At 55.3% G+C, this 23,945-nt stretch overlaps 1 protein-coding gene and 1 long non-coding RNA gene across 2 annotated transcripts; both read left to right on the forward strand.

The window, feature by feature from the left end:
- The first annotated feature begins 2,605 nt into the window (after positions 1–2,605).
- LOC113962988 lies at positions 2,606–5,642 on the forward strand. The gene is made up of 10 exons (XM_027673780.1): positions 2,606–2,761; positions 2,929–3,077; positions 3,307–3,454; positions 3,700–3,887; positions 3,978–4,115; positions 4,393–4,507; positions 4,678–4,815; positions 5,178–5,354; positions 5,486–5,575; positions 5,637–5,642. The coding sequence occupies exons 1-10, from the start codon at positions 2,657–2,659 to the stop codon at positions 5,640–5,642; spliced, it is 1,254 nt and encodes a 417-aa protein (XP_027529581.1). The 5' UTR covers positions 2,606–2,656.
- A 190-nt stretch (positions 5,643–5,832) lies between these two features.
- LOC113962989 lies at positions 5,833–6,519 on the forward strand. The gene is made up of 3 exons (XR_003532619.1): positions 5,833–5,898; positions 6,126–6,228; positions 6,499–6,519. It is a non-coding gene; the product is annotated as an uncharacterized LOC113962989 (long non-coding RNA).
- The last annotated feature ends 17,426 nt before the right edge of the window (positions 6,520–23,945 follow it).

The following is a 23,945-nucleotide window of genomic DNA, read 5'->3' on the forward strand; positions in this document are numbered from 1 at the left end:
TCTTCCTGCAAAACTCAGCAACTGAGGGGGTTTTGTGCTGCAGCTCATCACTTGCACGGAAAAAAATTATTCCCACGAGAAGAAAGTGCTTCTGTCAGCTGCCGAGCACGGCCACCAATTGCTCCAGCTGCCGCTCCCAACAGCCCCTGCAAGAGCCCAGACATCAGTGCCCGTTGGCTTTGGCTGCCCTGTGGCAGAGGAGTGCCCTGGGGACACAGCTCTGTGGGGTAGGAGACGGGCACCAGCCCTGCCAGGACTCGGGGCGGTGGCAGGTCTCCTTGGGCCAGGACTTGCCAGAGCTGCTGATTTTGGTGCAGGCCCGGGCAATGGGGTGGGAGCAGCACTGGTGCCCTTGCCCCCACGTTCCTTCTGTGTGTCACAGCCCCGTGGTTGGGAGGGCCACCAGCCGGCACTTCTCCCAAGGAGCCCGTGCCAGCTTGTGTGGAGGCCCCGTGCCCTTCCCGCTGCGGCTGCGTCGGCAGCCGAGGGGGCTCCTTCTGCTGCCGTGGGCGGGCACGGCAGGGGAGTGTTCTATGGAAATGAAACTAGGCTGAAATAGAAGAATAAAAAATTTATTAAAGATTTAGATAAAAGGCAAAGAAGCAAAACAGCGCGCTGGGCGGCCGGGGGAGACCCCTGCTCCACACACGGCACGCAAGCACAGGAAGCAAAACCAGGAACTTTTATTCCCTCATCAGTTCCCCTCCCATAATCACTTGTTATCCTTCTATTGGATCCGAGTTTGCAGGTTTGGTTCTGGTTGGCTTCCCTGCAGGCTCGTTTCAGTTGCCAGGTGCTTTCCATTCCATAGTTTGAATTAGTCCTTAGTCCTTGAGGCCTCCTATGTAGGTATCTCCAGAGGTCCATCTTGGATCCTCTGTATCGTTCTCGTCCTGGATCCTTTGATCTTTGTCCTTCCCTTCGTTACTTTAGGCCTGCGCTTTAGACAATATGCTTTTAGAAAAACAAGATACAAAGTACTTCTACAGCAAGGCACAAGAATTGGTCTTGTTAGCTTGAGAACTGCCAGCTGCGGAATTATCAGTCTCTAGTGCTGACAGATTTATTAACCATTCTACAACCTAGAGTCTCCTAACCTTAACAGCACATTGATTGTAATACATATATATATATATATGTCTAGAAGAATAGAATATAACATGCAATACAATTTAATGAGTAAACTACTACTACTAATTTGATGAGTAAATTAATCCACTCCTGCTAATTTATTCCAGGAGGGTTTGCTTAGTTTTTCAGCTGTGCCTACAGTTCGTGTCCAGCTGTCTTAGATACTTTGAAGAACAGACCCCTTCCCACCTGGGGCAGGTTGGGCGGGCTGGGGGAGGCCCCAGGGCACGTGGCAGCGTGTCACAGGGCCCTTTGTGACACGGTGGGCATGGCACGGGGCAGGGTGTCACAGGGCCCTTTGTGACACGGGATGACTTAGTACTGGTGGTGACGCAGCCACGCCTCAGTGCTCCTCGGAGCGTGCGACGGGACAGGCGGGACAGAGCGGTGTTGTGCGGTGCCCCCGTGCAGCCAACTCTTTCTTGCTGACTCGGAGCGTTTTGGAGGCGTTTTGGAGGCGTTTTTCTGTGCTGCGAGCATCCTCGAGGCCGGACCGTGGGACTTGGTGACACTGAGCTTTTGCGAGGTGTCCCCAATCCCTGCGGCAGCTGCCCTTGAGGCCGCACTGCAGGACCTGCTAACCCCTAGCGTTTGCTAGGCTGTTCCATCTTTCAGGGGCCCTCGAGGCCAGAGTGCAGGTCTTGCTGACCCATACCATTGGTCAGGTTTTTCTCTCTTTCAGGTGCCCTTGAGGCCAGACCGCAGGATCGGTGTCCCGGAAATTTTCCGGAGTCTCCAATCCTTGCGGTAGGTGGCCTGGAGGGCAGCCTGCCAGACTTGGTGACCCGGAGATCTTCCGAGGTGTCTCTCTCTCACAGGTGCCTTCAAGGCCAGAGTGTGGGATGGCAGGAAGACGCCTGAGCCTGCTCAGGCCCTTTCGGATGAGGAACGAAGGCCCTGGAGCTGCCCCATCCCAGCACCCGGAGAAGATGGAGCAGTTGCATCCCCTGCAGGAAGGTGAGTGGCACAGCTGGGCCACATGCTGGTGGCTGCAGCTGGCTGTGCCTCATCCCATCCCGTCCCCTGTGGACATGGTCAGGGAAAGGGACAGGGGAAGAGGGCCTGGGACTGTTCCCCCGGCAGCTCCATGCACCGGGCATGCCGGGGCTGGCCCTGCCTGTGGAGCGCAGGGCTGGGCCGTGTTCTGCGGCCTGTCCCGCAGCCCCTCAGCTCTGACCGCGCTCGCTCTTTGCCAGATCCAGGACGGGACCGGACACAACAACAGGACCGTGGCCGTGGCCGTTTCCGCAGGGCAGTGCAGGTACCTGCAGCCATGACCTCCTGGGCTGGGCCTGCTCTCCCTGCTCAGCCTGGCACCGCTGTCGGAGCTCACCATGGCACATCCCTCTCTTCCCTGCTCTCCGTTCTTCTGCAGGCCTTTCTGAAATTCTTGGGCATTCGGCGTACAAGGACCACAACCACACCAACTGAGGTCGTGGACCAGCCTGAGCCCAGCCCGACTGAATTCGAGGCGGACCCTGTTTTGACTGCACTGCCTGATCTCACTGCGGAGGCCGACGCTGCAATGACCGAGGGCATTGAAGACGCTGACCTCATGCCCGGGGAGAGTGTGAGTTCTGCTCCCACTGCAGATATTTTTGAGGGGAATGGTGTCTCCAGTCCAAAGCAAGTAAGCAGCCTGTGCCCAAGGCTCAAGCCACTCCACAGGCTTGTGGCCCCTCAAGCCAGCTCCCCTGGGCCCTCTCAGCCTTTGAGGCCAGCACAGTGCGGTGGGAAGGGAAGCACTTGTCAGGGAAGCTGGGCAAGTTGGCAGCTCTTCCCCCATGCCTCCTGCAGGTGCCAGCCTTCGTCAGGAACGTGCACCAGAGACTGACAGCCAGCCAGACTCTGGAAGAGAAGCTGCTGAGGGAGTTCCTGAGGGTGACTGAGGCACACCCTGATGATGTTGTGGTGACCCTCCTGCGCTGTGCCCCATCATGTGACAGGTACAGGGCCTCCCTGCCTTCAGGACTCGGGGCTTACCAGCCTTCAGAGCACATCAGCCTGTCCATCCTGTCCCACGTGGTCTGCCAGAGGGATGGAGGGTTCCAGGACCATCTGGAGCCTCTGTTTCCCAGCCCTGCCATGTCAGCCCCCATCCTGCTGCCATGCTCCCTCCCTGCTCCTCAAGGCACTTTGGCCGGCACCCCCTGACACAGAACTCTGGCCCCACAGAGCTGCTGCCACCATGTGGAAGACCATCGCCTCATCGGCAAGGATAATGGAGAAGGTGCTGCCAAAGCTGCTCCGCGTGATGGAGGACTGGCCACGGCACAGCACGTCCACCTCCGACGGGGACAACACACATGTCTTTGGCCTGGCTGTGAGTTTCTGCAACTGGACTTTACTTGCCCACAGGTGGCTTCTCCAGCAGCTCTCCATCCTCCCCGAGCACTGCGTCTCCCTGCCTCAGGCACTGGGCTGGAAACCTGGCTTAGGGGCGGGTTCAGGGGCACCAGGCTGGGGGCTGCCCCTGCGTCTTCCCTGGCCTCTCCCTCCCACACCTGGGCTCTTTCCCATGGACGTCTGGGCACTGAGGGCTGTGTCCGGGTGGTTTCTCTTTTGCAGGCAACCAGGGTGATCTGGGAGATTCTCCAGATGCTGCAGTGCCCAGAGCCAGTGAAGAAGTATTCCCCCCGTCTCCTCGTGGATCTGCTCTTCCAGATTTCCATCCGCACAGAGCAGACACCAGAGGAAGTTGACACCTGGTGGAGGGAATGCCAGAAGCAATCCAACCTTCCCACAAACTCCAAGAGGTGCTCAGTGCCAGTCCTCCTGAGCCTCTCATGCCCTCGGGGCTGCTCAGGGCTCCCAGCATGATGACCTGGGCTTTGCTCTGCACACAGGTTTGCAGTGCTGACCACCAAGGCCCTGCTTTGTCATCTGGAGTGTGAAGCTGTCGTGCTTTCAATGGAACGGAAGCGCGGCTGGGACACACTCCTCAACTCTGACACCCACCACTATGCAGTGGGTCTGCTGGCCAGGTGAGACCCCCTTTTCCCCGCTGCCCCTGTCCTTTCTGCCTGTGCACGGGGCACCCCACACAGTGCCCGTGGTGGTGGGCCAGAGGGCCTCGTCAGCCACGGATGACTGAGCAGAGTGGCAAAGGCTGGGAGAGGTGGGTGCACAGGAGGAGCCGCCTCCCAGAGTGCCCTCATCCCCTCCCAAACTGGTGGGGAGAGACCAGGACTCTGTCAGTGAGTCCCGGCAGAGGTTTGCCCACCCGGCTCAGGGTTGATGGTGCCTGTTTCCCCCGGGCAGGGAGATGCGCCGTGCCTCAAGCCCCTTGTATTACTGGATTGCCCGCTGCCTGCTGAGGCTGCTCACCAGGGAGAAGCCACGCTGGGAGCTTCCTGCCATGGCATTCCTTGTGGAGGTGAGCCTGATGGCGAGCACTGCCTTGCTGACCTGCCTCCACCTCTCTGCCCTCTGGCAGCCGCAGCTGCCCGGGACGGTGCCGCGCCCTGTGCTGCTGCCTGGGCCCAGCCCGCTGCGGCTCTGGGCTCCTGCCGGCCGGGCACCCCATCACTGCTCCCTGCCTTTCAGGTCCTGGACTGCCTGAACACCACTGAATGGAGTGACAGCTTGGTGAAGATCTTTTCAAGGCGCCTGCAGAGCAAGCGCACAGAGATGCGTCGCCTGGTGCTCAGAGGCCTCGTGGTGCTGAGCAAGGATCCTGTGATGGTGAGGAGGGGGCAATTGGCTGAAGCTGTGCCGGCAGCCTGGGGCTGGGGAGCCCAATGGCTTGGGCTTGGCTGGGACTTGCGCTCCCCTGGTCAAGGGGAGGTTTAGGTTGGGTGGTAGGGAAAGGTTCTTCACTCAGAGGGTGGTCTGACGCTGGAACAGGCCCCACTGGGGAGAGGTCACAGCCCCAAGGCTGCCAGAGCTCAAGGACAACACTCTCAGGGACACGAGGGGATTGTTGGGCATGGTCCTGTGCAAGGCCAGGAGTTGGACTCAATGATCCTTGTGGGTCACTTCCAACTCGGGATATTCTAGGATTCCACGATTCATGGCTTCACAGCACAGCATTGTGTTCCACACAGGCTGACGGCATGCGGAGCCTGGCACCAAACCTCGCGGATGTCCTGTGGGATACAGACGGAGAGCTGGTCAGGATGGCCCTCTCTGTACTCGTCAATGAAATCCAGGACAGAGACATTCGAATCTCCACCCCCACTGCCCTGCAGCTGGCGGAGATGCTCCAGCCACTCTTTGGCAATGTAAGGCTCTGTGCCCCCCACCCCAGGCGCTGGCTGCTGCCAGGAAACTGTGGCCTGTGGATTTGCAGGCTTGTGCCCCGGCAGGCCTGGAGCAGCTGGTGCTGAGGTCTTTTCCTCTTCCTTTCCATCAGGACAACATCCATGTGCAGCTGCTCTCCATTTCCCTCTTCCAAAAGGTGATGGAGTTGGGAGTGGAGGAGAGTAAACTCCTGAAGACCCACGTGATCTCCAGCCTGCTCCCACTTTTTTTCCAATGGCATAATGAGAACCGGGACGTGGCAGAAGTGAGAACTTGCAGGGTCTGGTGTCCCCGTGGGAGTGGGCTGGGCTGTCTCCTACCCTGGCACCTCAAAGGCTCCAGTCTCCTGCTGGCCTTGGTCCAGGGACACGGGTCCTGTGCCCTGGGCTGCCATGCCATGTCCTGGTCTCTGTTGCTCTGCAGGCCTCTCGGGAAGCGCTGCTTCGTGCGGCGCAGTTTCTGAAGAGGAGGGGTCTTGTGAAGGTGCTGAAGGCAGAGCAGCCTTGGAGGTTCAGTGAGTGCCTGGTAAGGACGACCCCACAGCCCCAGTCCCCGATGGCCAGAGTGCGGGGCTGGCACTGTGCCCCTGCCCACCGCTGCAGCCGCCTGTGGGACAGCAGCCTGCGCCCCACCCGCCGCTGCCTTGCCTGGGGCGTGCGGGCAGGGGAGGCCAGTGCTGGGCGCAGGCAGCGCCCGGCCAAGGGGCAGAGCCCCAGCCAACCCTTCCCTCCGTGCCCTGCCTCTCTCTGCAGCTGAAAAGGGACCGGAGCCGAGTGGTCCAGTACGTGCACCAGGCCCTGCCGCACCTGCGCAGCCCACAGCAGCCCCTGCGAGAGGCGGCCCTCAAGTTCATGGGTGAGCCACAAGTTCCCTCCCCGCCCCACTGCAGCTCGGCCCCAGTCCCGGCTGCTGCAACGGCAGCAGGATGCGGCCCCGGGATGTGCTGTGGAGCCCCGAGTGCCCTGGCGGCTGCTGCCGCCCTGTGCCAGCCCAGCCCTGGGGCGTCCCGAGGCGGGAAGGCCCCGGGCTCAGCCCTGCCAGGGCAGGAGGGCGTGTGGCCGGGCCGGCAGCGCCGCCGGGGGGGGAGCTGTGCTGCTGGGGCCCTGACAGGATCTGTGTTCCCAGGGATGGCCGGAAGGTACCTGAAGGGACATCAGCTCCAGCTGCAGATCGTCATTGAGGGTGAGTGAGGGCAGTGGAGGATGGTGAGGGGAGCACGGAGCCCGGGCAGGGAGCTGCAATCCTGCCTTGGCTATGGAGGGCTCTGCTCCCTGCAGAGGTGAGGAACGGCTTGGGCAGAGCAGAGAGAGATTTCAGGGGCACGGGGGGTATTGGTGGCCAGCACCTCCCGACTGATCCTGTTGGGCTCTGCTCCCTCATGGCCATGGCAAGAGTTGGATGGGATGGTCCTGGCAGGAGGGGCTTCTTGGCTCGCCAGAGATCTGCTCTCTGACCTTGGCTCTGTTCTTTTCTCTTCCAGTTATTGAAGGCATGACTCACGACAGTGCTGCTGTGGAAAGTCTGGCACTTCAAACCCTGGAGATTCTAAGAGCTGTCTAGAGACCTCAGTCTTCTCCAGGTTCCAGCAGCTTGAAGATCAGCTCCAGAATGTGTAGAATAGGGAGGCTCCTCTGTGGGACAGCTGCCGGAGGTCAGCGGAGAACTGATCCTGGGAACCCTGTCCGATGGGACCACCTGAGCCTGCGGGACAGACCCCTCTCTACAACAAGTTCCTGTTCCCCCAGCCTGAGAATATGAAATTGCTCTTAGCATACACAGAGGCTCAGGAGTTTTTTTGGTGCCCGGTGTCCACAGGGCATCTGGGAAGAGGGGAAAAGGGGCCCTTGTGCTCCACAACACTTGCCCAAAGGTGCAGCGGGGAAGGGAAAGTGCCCAAAAGGCCCTTGGCCTTGGGGGGTTCTGCTGGAGCCTCAACACTTGCAGCAGAGCGGATGGGCAGAGCCTGGAGCTGTGGGGATCCCTGAGAAGCTGGTCCTCGCAGGTGGCCACAAGCCTGTGCCAGCCGGGAAGCAGCATCTGTGGCCTGCCCGTGTGTTGCTGTGTGGATTGCTGAGGGCTGGGAGGTGCCTCCTGAGCCAGCTCCTGTGGAGCTCCTTCAGGGCTGCGCCGCTGCCGGGCAGGTTGTCGGGGCTGGGGGAGAGCCTGAGGGGACGGGGCGCTGGGAGGCCCTGAAGGGCTGAGGTGCTGCGGAGGCCCTGCCGGGACAAGGGAGTGGGAAGCACCAAGGGGAATGCGTGAGGGAGTGGGTGGCAGGAGGCAGCGAGGGGACAGGCTGGGCAGAGGAGGCCCTGAGGGGACAGGGTGTGGGAAGGCCTGAGCAAGTGGGGGCAGAGGCCATAAGCAGCCCCCAGGCAGCCTCCCGGTTCCCTGCCAGCCCGGCTGCTCTGGCGCTTGACCGGGGCATCTCCCATCCCTGCGGCAGAAGGGCTGCTGGCCAGGGGCAGGGGCAGGGGCAGAGGCAGGGCTGTGGGCCAGCCCGGGCCCCCGCGGCTGCCCAGCCCACGGGGCTGTGGCCCAGAGCCCGCTGAGCCAGAGCTCTGGGCCCGCAGAGCTGCTGCCAGCACGGGGAGGGCGCGGGGCTCCTCAGGCAGGGCGGCGCAGTAGCTGCTGCCCAAGGCACAGACAACAGCAGCAGGCTGTGCACAGGAGCAGCAGCAGCCACAACGCCTGGGCCTCCTCAGCCAGGCCCCCACACCGGCCAGCATGCCAAAAGCGGGCATGCTGTGGGCACAATTGCACAGGCTTTGGCCAAAGGTTTCAGGAAAAGTGGCAGTAACAACTTTCTATTGACTGCCTAGCCTGAAATGATCAGGCAGAAGAGCTGAGTTTTCACTTATTTTTTGAGCTGTCATTAAAGTTCATTTCCAGCTGTCTTAGACACTTTTGAGAACAGACCCTTCTCCCAGACATAACGCAGTTGGTGAATTGCAGTCGTATCTCAGATGTAGCTGGAGGGGACGGGTAGGGGGAGATGGGTGCAGACATTTTGTCTGTACTTGGCTTCCTGAGACAGTGCTTAGAGTGCTCTGCTGTCACATCAAATGCCATGAACTGCTCACATCATTCCCCTCTTTCCAAGAGGGCAATATGCTGTCTTCTCTTATGATCACTTTTTGAGGTTCTCCTCAGCCATGGCTGTAAGGAGGACACTGGAGCTGGAGAAAAGCCACCTTCTCTTTACAGTCAGCCTTAAACAGAGGGGAGAGTGGCTGTGTGCATCTTGGAGCTCTCCTTCACCTCACTGCCCTGATGCAATCAGGCTCTTCCTTTTTTCAATAATTAATAGCGATAGTCATTAGGGCAATGCAAGAATAACTGAGGAAACCCACCTGAGCACATAGGACCATGCATTAACAGCAGCTCCAGGGAGCATCTTTTACTGCTTTTACTGTCCCGTGCGACTCATGGTGCTGTTCTTGCCAGGTAAGTGCAGTGTTTTCCACTGTGGTGCCAGCCTTCCAAAGCAACTGGTGGTTCTGGGTGGCTTTGGTCTTGGCTGCCCAGCTTGGAGAGTTTTTAAAGAGTCCAGTTTTGGAAAAGCAGAAGCAGCTTCTCCAGTGAAGCAACTTGGGTCGAACATCTAAAACTTGCAGGCTCCTCCTTGTTCCCTGAGAAAAAGATCAGTTCATATTTCATACCTCACCATCCTCTCTCCTCACCTAAAGTTACCAGTCAGGGGGCAGCTAATCCCCAAACTGCTGGTGAGGAGCCTCTCCTCACTCCTGTCAGGACCCTGAGGGCACTAATAGACCTTGCTGGCCCTGACCAGCTCCTCCACTGGGACTCCACTCACAGCCCCAGCCATTGGAAGCCCTGGATCTCCAGTCTCTGAGTGATGTGGTGGGAGTACCGACCTGTAGCTCAGCCAAGAGAACATGGCTGGGGTGAGTTATCTCAATACCAAGGCTTTCCCTCACCCTCTCTGTTTCTCCTCTGATGTTGCTCTGGGATGGCACAGCAAGAGCCTTTGTCCTCTCCTCATCCCTGTCTCTCTCTCCCGGCTGGATCTGGAGTTCAGCTCTGCCTGTATTTTGGCTGCAGCCTCTCCTGCATGGAGGGCCCTCATTACACTGGAGTGTTCTGGAGCAATTCACAGTTGCTATGTCCGACCTGCAATGCCACGTGCTGGCCAACACACATCAATCCATCTAGTTTTATTTCTCCCAAGTCCCGTATCCAGAACCAGCACTGGCTGCAGGGTTGTTGTGGTTTAACTCCATCCAGCCCCCAAGCCCCTCACAGCTGCTCGCTCAGTCCCCCACCAGCAGGACCAGGGACAGGATGGGAAGGGCAAAAGCCAGAAAACCTGTGGGTTGGGATAAAGACAGTTTAACAGGGAAAGCAAAAGCCGCAGTTACAAGGAAAGCAAAACAAGGAATTCATTCACTGCTTCCCGTGGGCAGCAGGTGTTCAGCCATCTCCAGGAGAGCAAGGCCCCATCCCATGGAATGGGAAGACAAACAACATCACTCCAAACCTTCCCTTCCTTCTTTTCCCCAGCTTGATATACTGAGCATGATGTCATATGGTCTGGACTATCCCTTGGGTCAGTTTGGGTCACCTGTCCTGTGCCTCCTCCCAACCTCCCATGCACTCCCAACTCCCTTGCCAGTGTGGCAGTAGGGGAAGCAGAAAATGCCTTGGCTCTGTGTGAAGCTTTGCTCAGCTATAGCAAAAAACATCTCTATATTATCAACCCTGTGTTCAGCACAAATCCAAAACACAGCCCTGCACCAGCCACTGAAAAGACAATTAACTCTACCCCAAGCTGAAACGAGCCCAAGTGTTCATGCTGGCAATTCTTGGAGTGTGATCTTAAAGATCCAGCAAGGCCATTTGCACCCGATTTCCCCACACAATCCCCTGGAAGAATGGCTCCTGTGCTTCCCAGAGCACCATGTTTTATCCATGAGTCTGCCACAAAGGATGCAAGGCTCTTCCAGAGCAGCGTTAGGGAGAATTTGGCTATTTCCAAACAGGAGGCCCCAGAGGGGTAGGTGCTACTGAATCAATTAACAACCCCACACAGCAAAGGTGATGCCTTTGGTGAGATTTTCAGGCCAAGCCATATGTCTGGCAGCTAACCCTGGAGATTTGACTACATTCCCAGGGAAATGGCTGGTCTCTGGACTGAGAGAACTTTGCCTCAGGGCAAAAGCAAGGCACCGCTCATGCCACTCTTTTAGACCCTGCACAAATCCCATGGACCACGAGAGGTTATGTGGGTACAGCGTGGGCACCCCATGCCTCCTGCCTCCACTGCAAAACAGGGAAGGGACCTTCATCCCAGCTCCAGAAAGGCAGAGAGCTCTGCCAGTGTTTGCTATAAATCCCTTGGGCTCAGGTCTAATTGCTAAGATGGAATGACACATTACTGGGGATTTCAAACACCTCTATTAAAAAAGAACTCTGGGAAACAGTACAAGGGAATCACAGAAAGAGCTCTGGGATCCTGTGTGAGGTGGGAGAAAAAACCACTTCTGCCAGAAACAAAGGATTAAAACCCATGAAAGGCTTCAACTGCAGCTTGTGAAAATACCATGTTTAGAACATTGCATCTAAGAGACATCATAAATAAATATCTAATCCATGATAGAAAGCAGCTTCCTTTGACATAAAAAGCATGTTTTAATAATATATATATTAAAATACAGTCACCAGTCCCTGGCTGTTGCCGGAATCCATAGGTCTGGAATGGGATTCCCATTGCCTTGATCAGCTCAGCCCAAGATTATTTAGATTTTCCAAGCCCTTTACTGGCACAGACTCCCCCCAAAGCTGAGCCTAGCCAAGCTCAGCCTTATTCCCAGCCATTTTCAGCACCACCAACCCCCAGATCAACGTCCCACTTTTGAATTGATGCAGATTGTCAGGAAGAAATTCCAACAAAGCTGCCTTTCATTCCTGCCTTTCATGGGCCATTTGGTGAAGCACTTAAAGGGGGCCAGGGCCAGACCTGTTTTAATTGCATCCTGGGAAGTTATTTTTCCAGGGAGGAATATTTCGGGAGGGGGAGGGAATGTCCAAAGAAGTAACTTTAGGAGCGATGCAGCTTTGTGGGTGTTTCCTGGAGGAAATCTGGGTGGTTGAAATCCCAAGTTCCGACACTTTTCCGCAGCAGCAGGGCCCAGAGTTCCCTCAGGAAGGGAATTCCTCCTGCAGCTGGGAACCATGGCTCGGCAGGACTTGGCCTCCTCCCTCTCAGCTGGGTTTTCCTTGGGGAGGGATTCCGGACACCCCCAAAAAGGGCCACTCCAGAAGGGGATTTCCATGCCCTTGGTGGTGGTGGGAGTTGTTTTTCCCCTTCATCCCTTTAACCAAGGGCAGCCCCACAGGAGCTTGGCAGGAGTTTCCCAGCTAGGAGAAGGGAAATTCATGGATTTCACAGCCACCAAAGTGAGAGTTCCCAGTGGATCCTCCAGGAGGGGCCTCAGGGTTTCTTCCTTTCCCTCAGGAAGCGACAACGCTGGGAACTCCAGGCCATGATCACTTTGTCCCCCTGAAATTCCTCCTTTTTGGAGCTCTCACCTCTTGTTTCACCTTCCAACTTCATCCTGATCCCCAGGGAGCGTGGAGCTGCACCAGGAGAGCACCTTTCCTCACCTGAGGAGACAGGCTCAGCTTCCAAGGCAGATGAAGGAAGGCAAAAGCATCTTTTCCTATGGATAACAACAAGGAATTGGACACTCCAGCGTGTCCAGGGAGGGGTTTCCAGTCCCAAGTGTGACTGGGTTGTCCTTCCCAACCTGGGCTCCAGAGGAGTGACCAGCTGTAGGAATGGGAACACAGCCTGGATTTGTGGAATCACAGAATGATTTAAGTTCCCAATTATTCCTTCCCAATATCCCATCTAAACCTAGTCTCTTCCAGTTGGAAGCCATTCCCTCTTGTCCTGTCCCTCCAGCACCTTGTCTGAAGTCTCTCTTCAAGAAGGACAGTTGTAGCTGATCCTACAAGGAAGTTTGTCTCCAGTGCCTAAACCAAGGCTGGCAATCCCTAAACCAAGGCTGGAAACCTCTAAACTAAGGCTGGCAATCCCTAAACCAAGGCTGGCAGTTCCTAGACCAAGGCTGGAAATCTCTAAACCAAGGCTGGCAGTTCCTAAACCAAGGCTGGCAGTTCCTAAACCAAGGCTGGCAGTTCCTAAACCAAGGCTGGGGATCCCTAACCCAAGGCTGGGAATTCCTAAGCACTTTCCAGTTGGATACTTCAGGCTTGAGCTTTAACCAACTTCCTCTGTAGCATAATTAAAGGATTTAATATGAGAAGAAATACTGGGAATAATATCCCAATATTTCATTAATAATCAATAATTGATAACACATTAACGATGGAGCTGGGAATGAGGAGTGGAGCTGGAGCACCACTCTGGGAGAACCTCGGTGGGAGGGGGACCAGGAGCAGCATCTCATCCCCCCAAAATGGACTTCCCCTCACAGATCCCAGAATCCCAGACTGGTTTGGGTTGGAAGAACCTTAAAGCTCATCCCATCCCACCCCCTGCAATGACAGGGACACCTCCCACCATCCCAGGTTGCTCCAGCCTGGCCTTGGACACTTCCAGGGGTGGGGCAGCCACAGTTTCTCTGGGAATTCCATCCCAGCCCCTCTCCACCCTCCCAGGGAGGGATTCCTTCCCAATATCCCATCTAAATGTAATCTCTCTGAGTTGGAAGCCTTCCCCCTTGTCCTGTCACAAATCCTTCCCTTCCTCCACCATCCCACCTCCTGCAGCACCATCCTGAGGCGTTTTTCCTCCTGGCTGCACTTTCCAGGCCCTGATCCAACACTTGGAGGAGCTTCCCACTGACTCCAGCAGGTCTTGGATCAGGTGCTGCGAGTCCAATTTGTCCCAGCCAGATCCCAGTCACAGGGGTGGAGTTTTTAAGCCTGAGTTTAAAGCTCCTACCTGGGCTTGGCTCCCTCCCTGACCTCTCTGAAAACCTCTCCTCATTTTCCTTGGCTCCTCCAGCAGTTCTGCAGCCGCCTGTGGCTTTGGGAGGGGCTCAGGTTACTCACTGGTGGCCTCTTCTCCTGCCTCTGCCTTTCAGGAAGAGTTCCCTCCAGGATTTAGGACAGGGTTTTTGGTAGCACCCTCTGCTCTTCCACCTGTAAAACCATTTCAGTCCAAGCACCTGTTTTCACATGCTCAGAATTCCACACAGCGTCCTCCTTCGGGGAGGAAATTTTCCAGGCTTCAGCTCTTGCCCGAGGCACTAGTTTTGTTTTCGTTTGTTGTTTTTTTTCTTTCAAGAAAATCCCAAAAGAAAAAGGAAGTTTGATCCAAATCCAGTCCACTTTTCTGCGCTTGGCCCAAGGGAAGAAACTTTCCCCCTTGGAAACACAAACTTCTAACCACACTTGTCCTGGAGCTCTAAGGAGAAAGCGTTGATGCCCAGGAGCACTTTAGGAAGAGGATTGGAGCCCAGCTGTGGGCTGGAAACCCTGATCCAGCCCAAAGACTGGAGAAGGAGGTGCCTCTCCTTGCCTTCTGCCAGGCTGGGGCTGGCAGAGGGCTCGTGGTGCCTCCAGCAGGGATGGAGAAGATGGTTCCTCCACCCCCAGAGCTGTGACCCAGCCTCTCCTGGAGCCAGAAAAACGGACTTCTGCTCACGCTTGCAAGCCCCCTGAGATCAGGAGGAGCCTTTCCAGTGGCCTCAGCAGGTTCAAAGGGCTAGTGGGGTCTGGGGGAGGAGCTGGAATACCTTCCAAACCGGGTTTTGCTTGGATTTTTCCCTCCTTGCTCTTCAGGACACCCTGGGAAATGAAATGCAAAGAAATAACCCCAGGGCCATGCTCAGGCTGGAAGATCAAGCAGTCAAAGTCATCAGGAAATTGTTTAAAAAGCCTTGTGTTGCTCCAGGAATGTTGTCCCAGCTTCCCTGAGCCGTTCCTGTTCTCCCGGGATTAACAAACGGATCATTTGTCTGATTTGACCCTGTCACTGGAGCCCCCAGGCCACCCCCAGGCCTGGACAGGGTAAACAGGACAGTCCTGACCCCAAACTTGGAGTTTAGCTGCCCCCCAACACCATTTGGCTCCTCCTGCCCTGGAGAGTTGTCCCAGTGATCACCCCCAGGCATTAATTCCTGGTGGGAATTCACTTCAAGCTCTGGCTTGGAAACCCATCCCTGGAAGTGTCCAAGGCCACCTGGAGCAACCTGGGCTAGTGGAAGGTGTCCCTGCCCGTGGCAGGGGGTGGCACTGGATGAGTTTTATGATCCCTTCCAACCCAAACCCCTCTGTGATTCCATGTCCAGTTTGCAGCTGCCAGAAGAGAGGGAGAAAGATCCCTGAGATCACCATTGGATCAGAAGCACCGCAAGGATCAGGATCAGAATCAGGATCAGGATCAGTTCCTGGATCAGGAACTGAGGCTGGGGCACAGCCAAGTGTCCCAGGAGCTGTCAGACCATCCTCCCTCCACCCCTAAGGAAGCCAGAGGGAAGCTCCAGCTCTTGGTGGGAAGATCGGGATGTTGGTTTTCTTGGCCAGACAAAGGTGGCACCGCTCCCAACACCCGGAGTCCTGCTCCAGCCGGGAAAAGGCAGCCTTAAGAGCCCTAAGGCAAATTCCTCCAGCCAGAGGAGTTGGAATCACACGTGTCCATGTGGATTAATCCCTGCTGGGAGCACTGGGAGGATGGGAAGCTCTGGGGGTCTGCAGTGGGACAGTGAAGGTGTGACAGGTCCACATTTGACACAAGAAAGGGCACTTTGCACTTGCACAGAACAAGGAAAAATTTTCTGGAATTGAATCCCAGAGGTCATCAGACACTTCCCACAAAACCCACTCCCTCCTTGGCAAATTTCAGCCTTAACTGGGCACCGGAATCTGCCCTGAATATCCCAACAATCCCCAAATTGCTGTGCAACAAACCCTTCTGCCCCACAGCTCCTGCCCTGCAGGGGAGTGTCACTCACCCTGGGCCATCTCCAGGACTCTGGGAAGGACTTTATCCCTCCTGGAGGGGCTCCAAGCACACTTTTCACCCCTCAGGGAGACACCCTCTCTCCTGCATCCCACAGAAGCTTCTCACAAAGCCCAGGCATGGCACTGGGAGCAGCTGGATGCCTTGGGGTGGTCCTGCTGCTCAGGAGAGCCCACAAAACGTGCAAACCCAGCCCGTGATACCTGAGAAAGTGCCATTTTAATGGGATAACACCTTTCCCACACAGCTCCTGGTGGCTCCAGCAGCAGGAATAAACCCCAGCACAATAGAACAGTCTTTAGCTGTGAGAGACCCGGGGCTCCCACCCTTCGTTTTGGCTCCCAAAGACAAGGATCCCATTAATGGGAGCTCCCATTTCCAGCCTGAGGGAGTTAAACATAAACCCGGCCCTTTCCCGACACTTCCGAGCACAGGAGTGAAATGCTGAGGCTGCAACTGGAGGAGGAACCCTTTCCCTGCTCCCAGGTTACCTGAGCAGCCACCCCGGGTGGCCTGGGAATCCCTCCTGGCTCCAGGGCTGCTCTCCAGCACCAGGATCCCACCAGGGACGCAGAGGCCACCCAGGGGCATCTCCTGCTCTCCTCTGCCTCGTCCCACTCCTCCCACGGGTGGGGACACAGCTTTCCCACTGAAAACCTGCCACTATTGGAAGATCTCCACTGGCTCAGCGGCTTCCCTGCATCCAGGATGCTCAGGATCATGGATGTCCAGTTTGGATGGGGCTTGGAGCAACCTGGGCTAGTGGCAGGTGTCCCTGCCCATGGCAGGGGGTGCAACTGGATGGGCTCTAAGGTCCCTCCCAACCCAAACCAGTCTGGGATTTTATGATGCCTTTAAATGAAGGTCTCCTGGAGCATCCTCCAAAACAGAGATCCCTTTGCTCTCCTGTCAGGATATTTGTGTTCAGATCCAGCTCCTGCTCTGCCAGGAGCAACAAGGAGCAGGAATAAAACTCGTGGTGTGAGCGGAACAAACAAACCTTCCTGCACATCCCAGGAAGGCTGTGCATCCACGGCCAGCCCAACTAACACCAGCTCCCCTCTCAGTCCCTCCTCCAAGGGCAACGATCAGCCAGGGACACCCCACAGCAGAGCAGGGGGATGCCCAGAGGAGGCTGTGAGCCCTTGGGAAGCCTGTGCTGGAGCAGGGTCCTGGCAGGATCCGTGGGTCTGTGGAGAGAGGAGCCCACGCTGGAGCAGGTTTGCTGGAAGGACTTGTAACCCCATGGGATGGATCCACACTGGAGCAGTTCCTGAAGGACTGACCCCAAGGAAGTGTGATCCAGTTGGGGCAGTTCTGAAGGACTGACCCTGGAGCAGCTCCTGAAGGATTGACCCTGTGGAAGTGGGACCCCCCGGGCAGGAGTGTGAGGATTCCTGCCCCGAGGAGGAAGGAGCAGCACAGCCCCCGTGTGCTGAGCTCACTGCAGCCCCATTCCCTGTCCCCCTGCAGGGGAGAAGGGAGAGAAAACCAGGAATGAGGTTGAGCCTGGGAAGAAGGGAGGGGTGGGGGAAGATGTTTTGGGATTCAGGGTTATTTCCCATTGCCCTGCTCTGACTGGATTGGGCATAGATTTGATTTCCCCAGTGGAGTCTGTCCCGCCTGGGATGGTCACTGGGGAGTGATCTCTTCCTGCCCTTATCCCAATCCATGAGCTTTTCCTTATCTTTTTCTTCCCTGTGTGGTTGAGGGGGGCAGTGGAAGCTGTCCCTGCCCACAGCATCACGGGATGAGCTTCAAGGTCCCTTCCAACCCAAATCCCTCCTGGATTATGAAAGCCCAGCTCACTGTGTTCCAGCTGCTCATTCCCAATCCATCAGCACCACTTGTTGTTCCTGTCCCTTCCTACACACCAGGCACTGCTGCTGACCCAGGACCTACCTCAGGTTCCCTCCATTTCCAGCTTTGGAACGTGCATTGGAAGTTCTGCCCAGATTATTTGAATTGGATTGGAAAACTTCCTTTCTCCCTCTCCAGGTTAAAGCCAGACCAGTTTGGAACCTCCTGCTCCTTCTTATCCAAACAGCTTCTCCTTCCCAGACGTGGATCCCCAGCTCCTCCCAAGCACAGCCCACACTTGGGCTCCAAAAAGTGTTCCAAAAAGCAGAGGAACCTGAAAGTACAGAAGAAATGAAGCAGCTCCTGCCTCCAACCTGATCCAAGGGAAAGCTGGGAGCCAGAGAGTGATCCCTGTGGCCAGGCTGCCAGCCCAGGAATTGGGAGATGCTCCAAGCCTGTCCCCCTTCCCATCCATTTCCTTCTACACCGAGTCAGTCCTCTGAAACGAAAAGAGCTCTGTTAAAATGCACCTTTTCCACGAAATCCATGTAAGTCCTTTCAGTTTATATCCCGCTCACCTGGAATGGGCTCCTCGGGCCTTCTGGGGGTTCTGTGGATGGAAAGCAAGGGTTGTTCCTTTCCCCCCAGAGCTCCCTCAATGTGGTTCAGCGGGAGACAGAGAGGGCACAGGTCCAATATTTTCCCTGGCCGTGCCAGGTGTATCTGCTGTCCTTCCCAGGGAACTGAAATTCCTTCTGTCTCTGGATTTGGGCTGTATCTGTTATTTCAGGGATTTAAGTAGTTCCTCCTTTTCTCCTCCACCTGATCCTGTGCAGGGCAGAGTGAGACTGAAATGAGAAGGATATTGGGAAGGAATTCATCCCTGGGAGGGTGATGAGGGGCTGGGATGGAATTCCCAGAGAAGCTGCGGCTGCCCCATCCCTGGAAATGTCTCCTAGGCCAGGTTGGAGCAACCTGGGCTAGTGGAAGGTGTCCCTGCCCATGGAATGAGATGAGCTTTAAGGTCCTTCCAACCCAATCCCTTCTGGGATCCTATGAAACAATCCAGAAGGCACAGTCCCTGTCCTCCAGGGCTGGATGCCTTTCCAGAGGTGGAATCTCCTGTCCCATGCTCCATGGTGAGAAGGGCTGGAGCAGGAAGCACCAAGCAGAGGGTTCCACCCAACCAGCTGGACCCTGGCAGGATCCAGGCAACCCTGTGATCCCAATATCCCTGTGGGCAGACCCTCCCCGGTCCTTCCTGCCTGTGCTCCTCGGCAGGCCGAAAAAATGCCAAAAACGGGGAAAGACTTGGGAGGGAAAAGCCCACCTGACACTTTTCCTGCCACCTCTGCAGGACCCAGAGCTCCGTGAGCCCTGAACACCCCAAGAGCTGCCAAAGCAGCCCAAGCTGGCAGATCCCAGCCCATTCCCGGGCACAAAGCAAAGCCCCATCTGTGGGACCCCAGGGACACCAACCAAGGCCACCCTGGGCCAGCTCTGCTTCACAACTCCTCAATCCGGGGAGGAATTTCTCTCCCTCTTCTCCTTGGGAAGAGTTTCCCTCCTGTGGCTCTCAGATACAATTCCAGGCCAGGCTGCCAGCGGGATTTGGGTAGGAAGGAGTGGGAGCTAATCCCTTTTTCATCACGTTAAATTAAACCATAAACTAGACCTTTTAATTCCTTCTGATTAAATTTCTCCCTGGAAAAGGGAAATGTTGTTTCTCTGTGTTTTTTTCAGGGAACAGGGCAGGAAACACTTTGGGGGAGATATGCCTTGGTGTTGCAGGGAGTTATCCAGCACTTTGTGGAGTTCTCCAAGAGCTGGAGGTCATTCCATGGCTGGCAGATCCCGAGCCCATCCCTTGGACTAGACTGACTCACCTCCACACGTGCATTTGGAATTTGGGAAGAGGGAAGAGCACAAATCGATCTGAGATGGTCCAGCCATGTACGATGTGTAAGGTCCCAGTGCCAACCCATCCCCTTGGACTCTCCACATTCCCAAAAGCCCTTGGAACACCCCTTCCACAGCCCTCCTCTTCTGCAACGTCAGGCTGTGCTGGTTCCTTCCTCAGTGGGTGGATCCAAGGTGCTTTGGGGGGAAAAAAGAAACAAAAATCCCTGGAATATTTAACACTTAAAGCAAAACAGGTGGAGTGACCCAGGGTAGCTGAGCCAGAGCAGAGGGAGCTCCAGCAGGAGCAGGCACCAGCTCAAGGGAGCAGAGAAATCCAGATGGGATTTTGAGGACATCACGGCTGGGTTGGAGGTGGGATGTCCCGGGATGCAAATACCTGACGGGAAATCCCTGATTCCAAGGCAAAAATGGTGGTGCTGGTGAGGATAACGAGCGTGGACAGTGGTGGAACCCCCTTCCCAGGGCAGCAGCCACAGTCTGGGAAGACAAACCCCTCAGCAATGACCTCTGAGGCCACAACACAAACACTCCAGTGCCAGCTCCAGCTCTTCCCAGTTCCCAACTGGTGACAGGATCCCCAAAACCCTGTGGCAGGGCAGTGACAGGACATCCCCAGGTCATCCCACAGTTCATTCCACAGTCACACCTTTCCCAGCAGGACCTTGTCCCACGAGGGCCAGACCAGGAGTGAGCTGTGCCCCCGGGTGAGCTGCTGGAATTAGAGGTGTTGTCTCCTGCTGGAAGGGATCAGGGGAGTGGGAATTTGGGGGATTCTGGGGAGAAGGGGAGTGCAGAGGGATCCAACCCCTCATCTCCAAGTTCCTCAGCTTTGCACGGGCCTGGTTTTTAAACCTGCCTGGATTTTTGCTCAGGCTCAGCTGGGCTGGAGCGGGTGGTTTTGGTTAAACCCGGGTTTAGGAGGCAAGTGGGACTCCTCAGGTGGAGCAGGGAGGATAATGGAGTGGTGCCTTGGAGGTCCAGAGCCTGAATGAACATGGACATCACCATCCTGTTGTCCCTGTGCTGGAAGAGCTTTCCAGGAACTCCCAAGCCCTCAGAAGAAAGTTGGGATAAGGCCTGAGCTGCCCTTCCATGCTCTGGTTTCCCAGCAAACATAGTGTCCATGTATTTTCAGAATGATCCAAGTAGAATCATGGAATATCCTGAGCTGGGAGGGACCCACCAGGACCATCCAGTCCAACTGCTGCCCTGCTGGGGACACCCCAACAATCCCACCCTGTCCCTGAGGGTGTTGTCCAAACGCTCCTGGAGCTCTGGCACCACCGCCCTGGGGAGCCTGTTCAGTGCCCAGCCACCCTCTGGAGGAAGAACCTTTTCCTGAGATCCCCCAAAATTGGGATCTTTCAGAGAAAAACAGAATTTTTATGAGGAGAACGGGGATTTTTTGGGATGGAAATTGGGGTTTTCTGGGAGTTAAATGAGGACTTTTTGGGAGGGAAGTGTTTTTTTTAGGAGTAAAATGGGGGGTTTTTTTAGGGGGAATGGGAGGCTGGGGAAAGAAATGGGCTTTTACTGGGAAGGAAATGGGGATTTCTGTGGGGAAGGGAGGGGTTTTTTTGGGAGGAATATGGAGACTTTTTAGGGTGGAATGGGGTTTTCTGTGAGGGAAATGGTGCATTCCCAGAGCACTCCCAGATATCCGAGTCCTCCAGACATGGGGAGGTCCTGTCATGGCCCAGCCACCGTGTTTTGGGGATCCTGCCAACAGCTGGGAAATATTCCCCACCTCCCACCCTGCAGGGAGAGGAATGTCAGGCCCTTGGGAAACACTAACCCTGCTCCCCCACAGCTGCCAGGCCCCATTAGCACCAGGGGGGGCCTGACAATGTGAAGGGGTCTCAATCCCAAACCACCACTCCAGCGGATTTTCCTTGGCTGAGGAACCACTCCCACGCTGGAACACAACCCAAGGCAGGAACGTGCCCAGCTATTCCCAATCCCTGCTCCCTGAGGCTCCTTTCCCCTTCCCCAGGCTGTTGTTGGCCGTTTCAGAGCTGCATCCTCAACCTGCCTTTAAAATGAACCCACTCCTCAGCCCCAGGGCTTTGATCCAGGCCTGGAAAACAAAAGCAACCCCGAGAGCTGAGGCTGGGGGATGTTAAATAAGTTATTAAGCCTCAGAACTGAATGATTCCTGTTTCAAGTGGCATTCGGTGCAGGAAGCAGGAGCAAACGGGTGGATAAAGATGCAGGAAGTCATTCCTAAGGTCTCCCAGGAGCCAAATCAGTGCCTGCAATCCCAAGCTTTCCACCCTGAGAAGGGCCAGGTGGACACGTGGCTCATGTCACCAGGCCAAGAACCTCCAGGGACACGAGCAGGGACAGGAGGAGGAGGAGGAGGGGCTGGGGAGGTGAACTTATGGAATAGCTGAGGGAAAGGAAAAGTCAGGATTTCAATCCTGTTATCCCAGGGCAGAGCTGAGATCTCTGGAGAGCACCCAGAACAACCTGCTGCTGCTCCAGCTGGATTCTGTGGATGCAGAAGGGGTGTGGGAGGGGAGCCAAGGGGTGACAAAGGGGGACAAAACCAAAGGGGGACAGGGGACAAATCTCTCTGTGCCCCTAAAGGGTGGCTTTTAACACTGGGAAGCTCTGAGGGGCTCGTGGGGACAAACACCACCTAAGCAGGAGTCTGAGCAATCCAGGATTTTTCAGTCCAGGTATTTCAAGGGAAAAGGGACCCCAAAAGCTTCCACCATCGGTTCTGGGGGTCCTGGGGGACAACCTGCCCCCCTTTTCCTTTTGGGATGCAGTTCCAGAAACCAGAAAACTGGAGTGGCAAACACAAAGTGTTCTGCAAACACCCCCAAGTGGCACGGGCTGGTAAGAAGAGAACAGAACATTTCTCCTCTTCCTCCCCAGCTGCCCTAATTCCTGTCCCAAAGCCCACAGGGCAAAGCCTCCCCCCCTTCCAAATGTCTGCATCTGACCTGCAAAATACTCCCATGGTGGGGATGATCCACTGGGTGGGTTTGCAGGAAAAGAAACCAAGAAGAAAAAAAAAAAAGGCAAACCAAAAACCCCCATAGAAACATCAATCACTAAGGAAAAATCAGGCCACTGGCACTTCATCCATGATCCAAGCAACTAAAAACCTTGGGAAAACAGCCTTGCAGGGGACTAAAGCTCTGCACCCAGTTGTGCCCACACTAATACTCTTTGTAGGTTTAGGAGTGCCTAAAGTTGGACTCTCCTGGAGAGAACACCCAGAGGTCAGGAGGAAAACACTCCTGACACCTGCAGCTCGCTCAGAAAGAAATCCCTGGAGTTACTCCTGCAGAAAAAGTCACCAGGACACACACTGGGGAGGAAACAGGTACTTAAATTAATCCTTTCCAAATGAACATATGCAATAAAAATGGAATTAACACCTGTGCAGATAAAATACTTCAGCTCCCTCACACGGGGATGCTCCAATTGCATTTTCACTTGGTCCTGATCAGATTCCTGATAGCTCTGAGCAGGATTCAGGAACCTTCTGACCGGCAGGAGGGGGGAAAAGAATCATTTAATCCCCATTTGTCCTGTACTTCGTGTTGATGAGGAGAAGGAGATGTTGGGAGAAGTGGCCACAGAGGAGAAAAGGGCTCTGAAAACCTGGCAATGAGAAACAGCAGCTCCCATTTAAACAAACAAGTTATTTTAATAACTCTGCAACTTGAACATTCAAGTGAATATCATTTTAACCTGCAGAATAACATCTAAAAATCAATGTAATAACATTTTTAACACAATTTTAGGGTTCCAGTCCCTAAACATTTTAAATCTGAACAAGGCATATCTGCTATTTGGGATTTGGGGTTGTTTTTTTTTGGTAGGAATGTCAGTGAGTCCCAAGGCTTTTTTTTTTAGTCTTCTCTTTTCCCTCTTCTTCACTTCCTTGCAGCCTGGTTTATGCTGAGAACCATCCTCTGGATTTTTTCATCATTCCTTAAAATATTGGCTTTGACAGCACGAATCTTGTCCTGCTGGTCTTTAATCAACTGGTCCAGCTCAGCCAGCTCAGCTTTTAATGGTTCCAGAGCACTGTCTGTGACACTGAAAGACAACAGCAGGATGTTGGTGGAAACTCTGAGCTGCCTCAGCTTATTTAATCCTCAGAAAAAGGACACTGCAATACCTGAAAGGCTGCAAAGTATTTCATGGAACCATCGAATCCCAGAATGGTTTGGGTTGGGAGAGACCTTAATCATCTTGTCCCACCCCTGCCACGGGCAGGGACACCTCTCCCTAAAGCTCCAAGCCTTGTCCAACCTGGCCTTGAAGTTGTTCCCAACTTTCCTGAGAGAAAGTTTGGAAGAAGCAGCACAACGACAGGGATAGGGGAGAATATTGTACAGGAGAGACCCCCACGAGGCAACAGCAAAACTCACTTCTTGGCTCATCTGGTTTTGCTGCTAAAACTCCAAAAGAAGGACCAGAGAAGCTGTAGCTGCCCCATCCCTGGAAGTGTCCAAGGCCAGGATGGGGCCTGGAGCAACCTGGGATGGTGGAAGGTGTCCCTGCCCATGGCAGGGGGTGGAATGGGATGATTAAGGTCCCTTCCAACCCAAACTATTAAGGAATTCCATGATATAGAAACTGAGCCTCACCAGGGACAGACAATCCTACCCCAAGAGGAAATTTAATAAATTTAATGAATCCTACCCCAACAAACCACAAGTTGCATCCAAAGTCCATGAGGCCCCCTTCCATAATTCTGCCAATCCTCAGGAATGCTGGCCAGCCAGGGAATGGCAGCCTGGAGGAGCCTGCTGTCCCCCTGAATCCCCCAGGCACCCCAGGGCTCATCAGCTGAGATCCACAGCTCCAATGCACTCCCCTTTCCCCTCCTTCCCACCACGGGAACCACCAAAAGCATCCCTACAACTTCCAC

Source organism: Neopelma chrysocephalum, unplaced genomic scaffold, assembly GCF_003984885.1.
Source record: "Neopelma chrysocephalum unplaced genomic scaffold, ASM398488v2 Primary Assembly neopelma1_186964, whole genome shotgun sequence".
Lineage (NCBI taxonomy): Eukaryota > Metazoa > Chordata > Aves > Passeriformes > Pipridae > Neopelma > Neopelma chrysocephalum.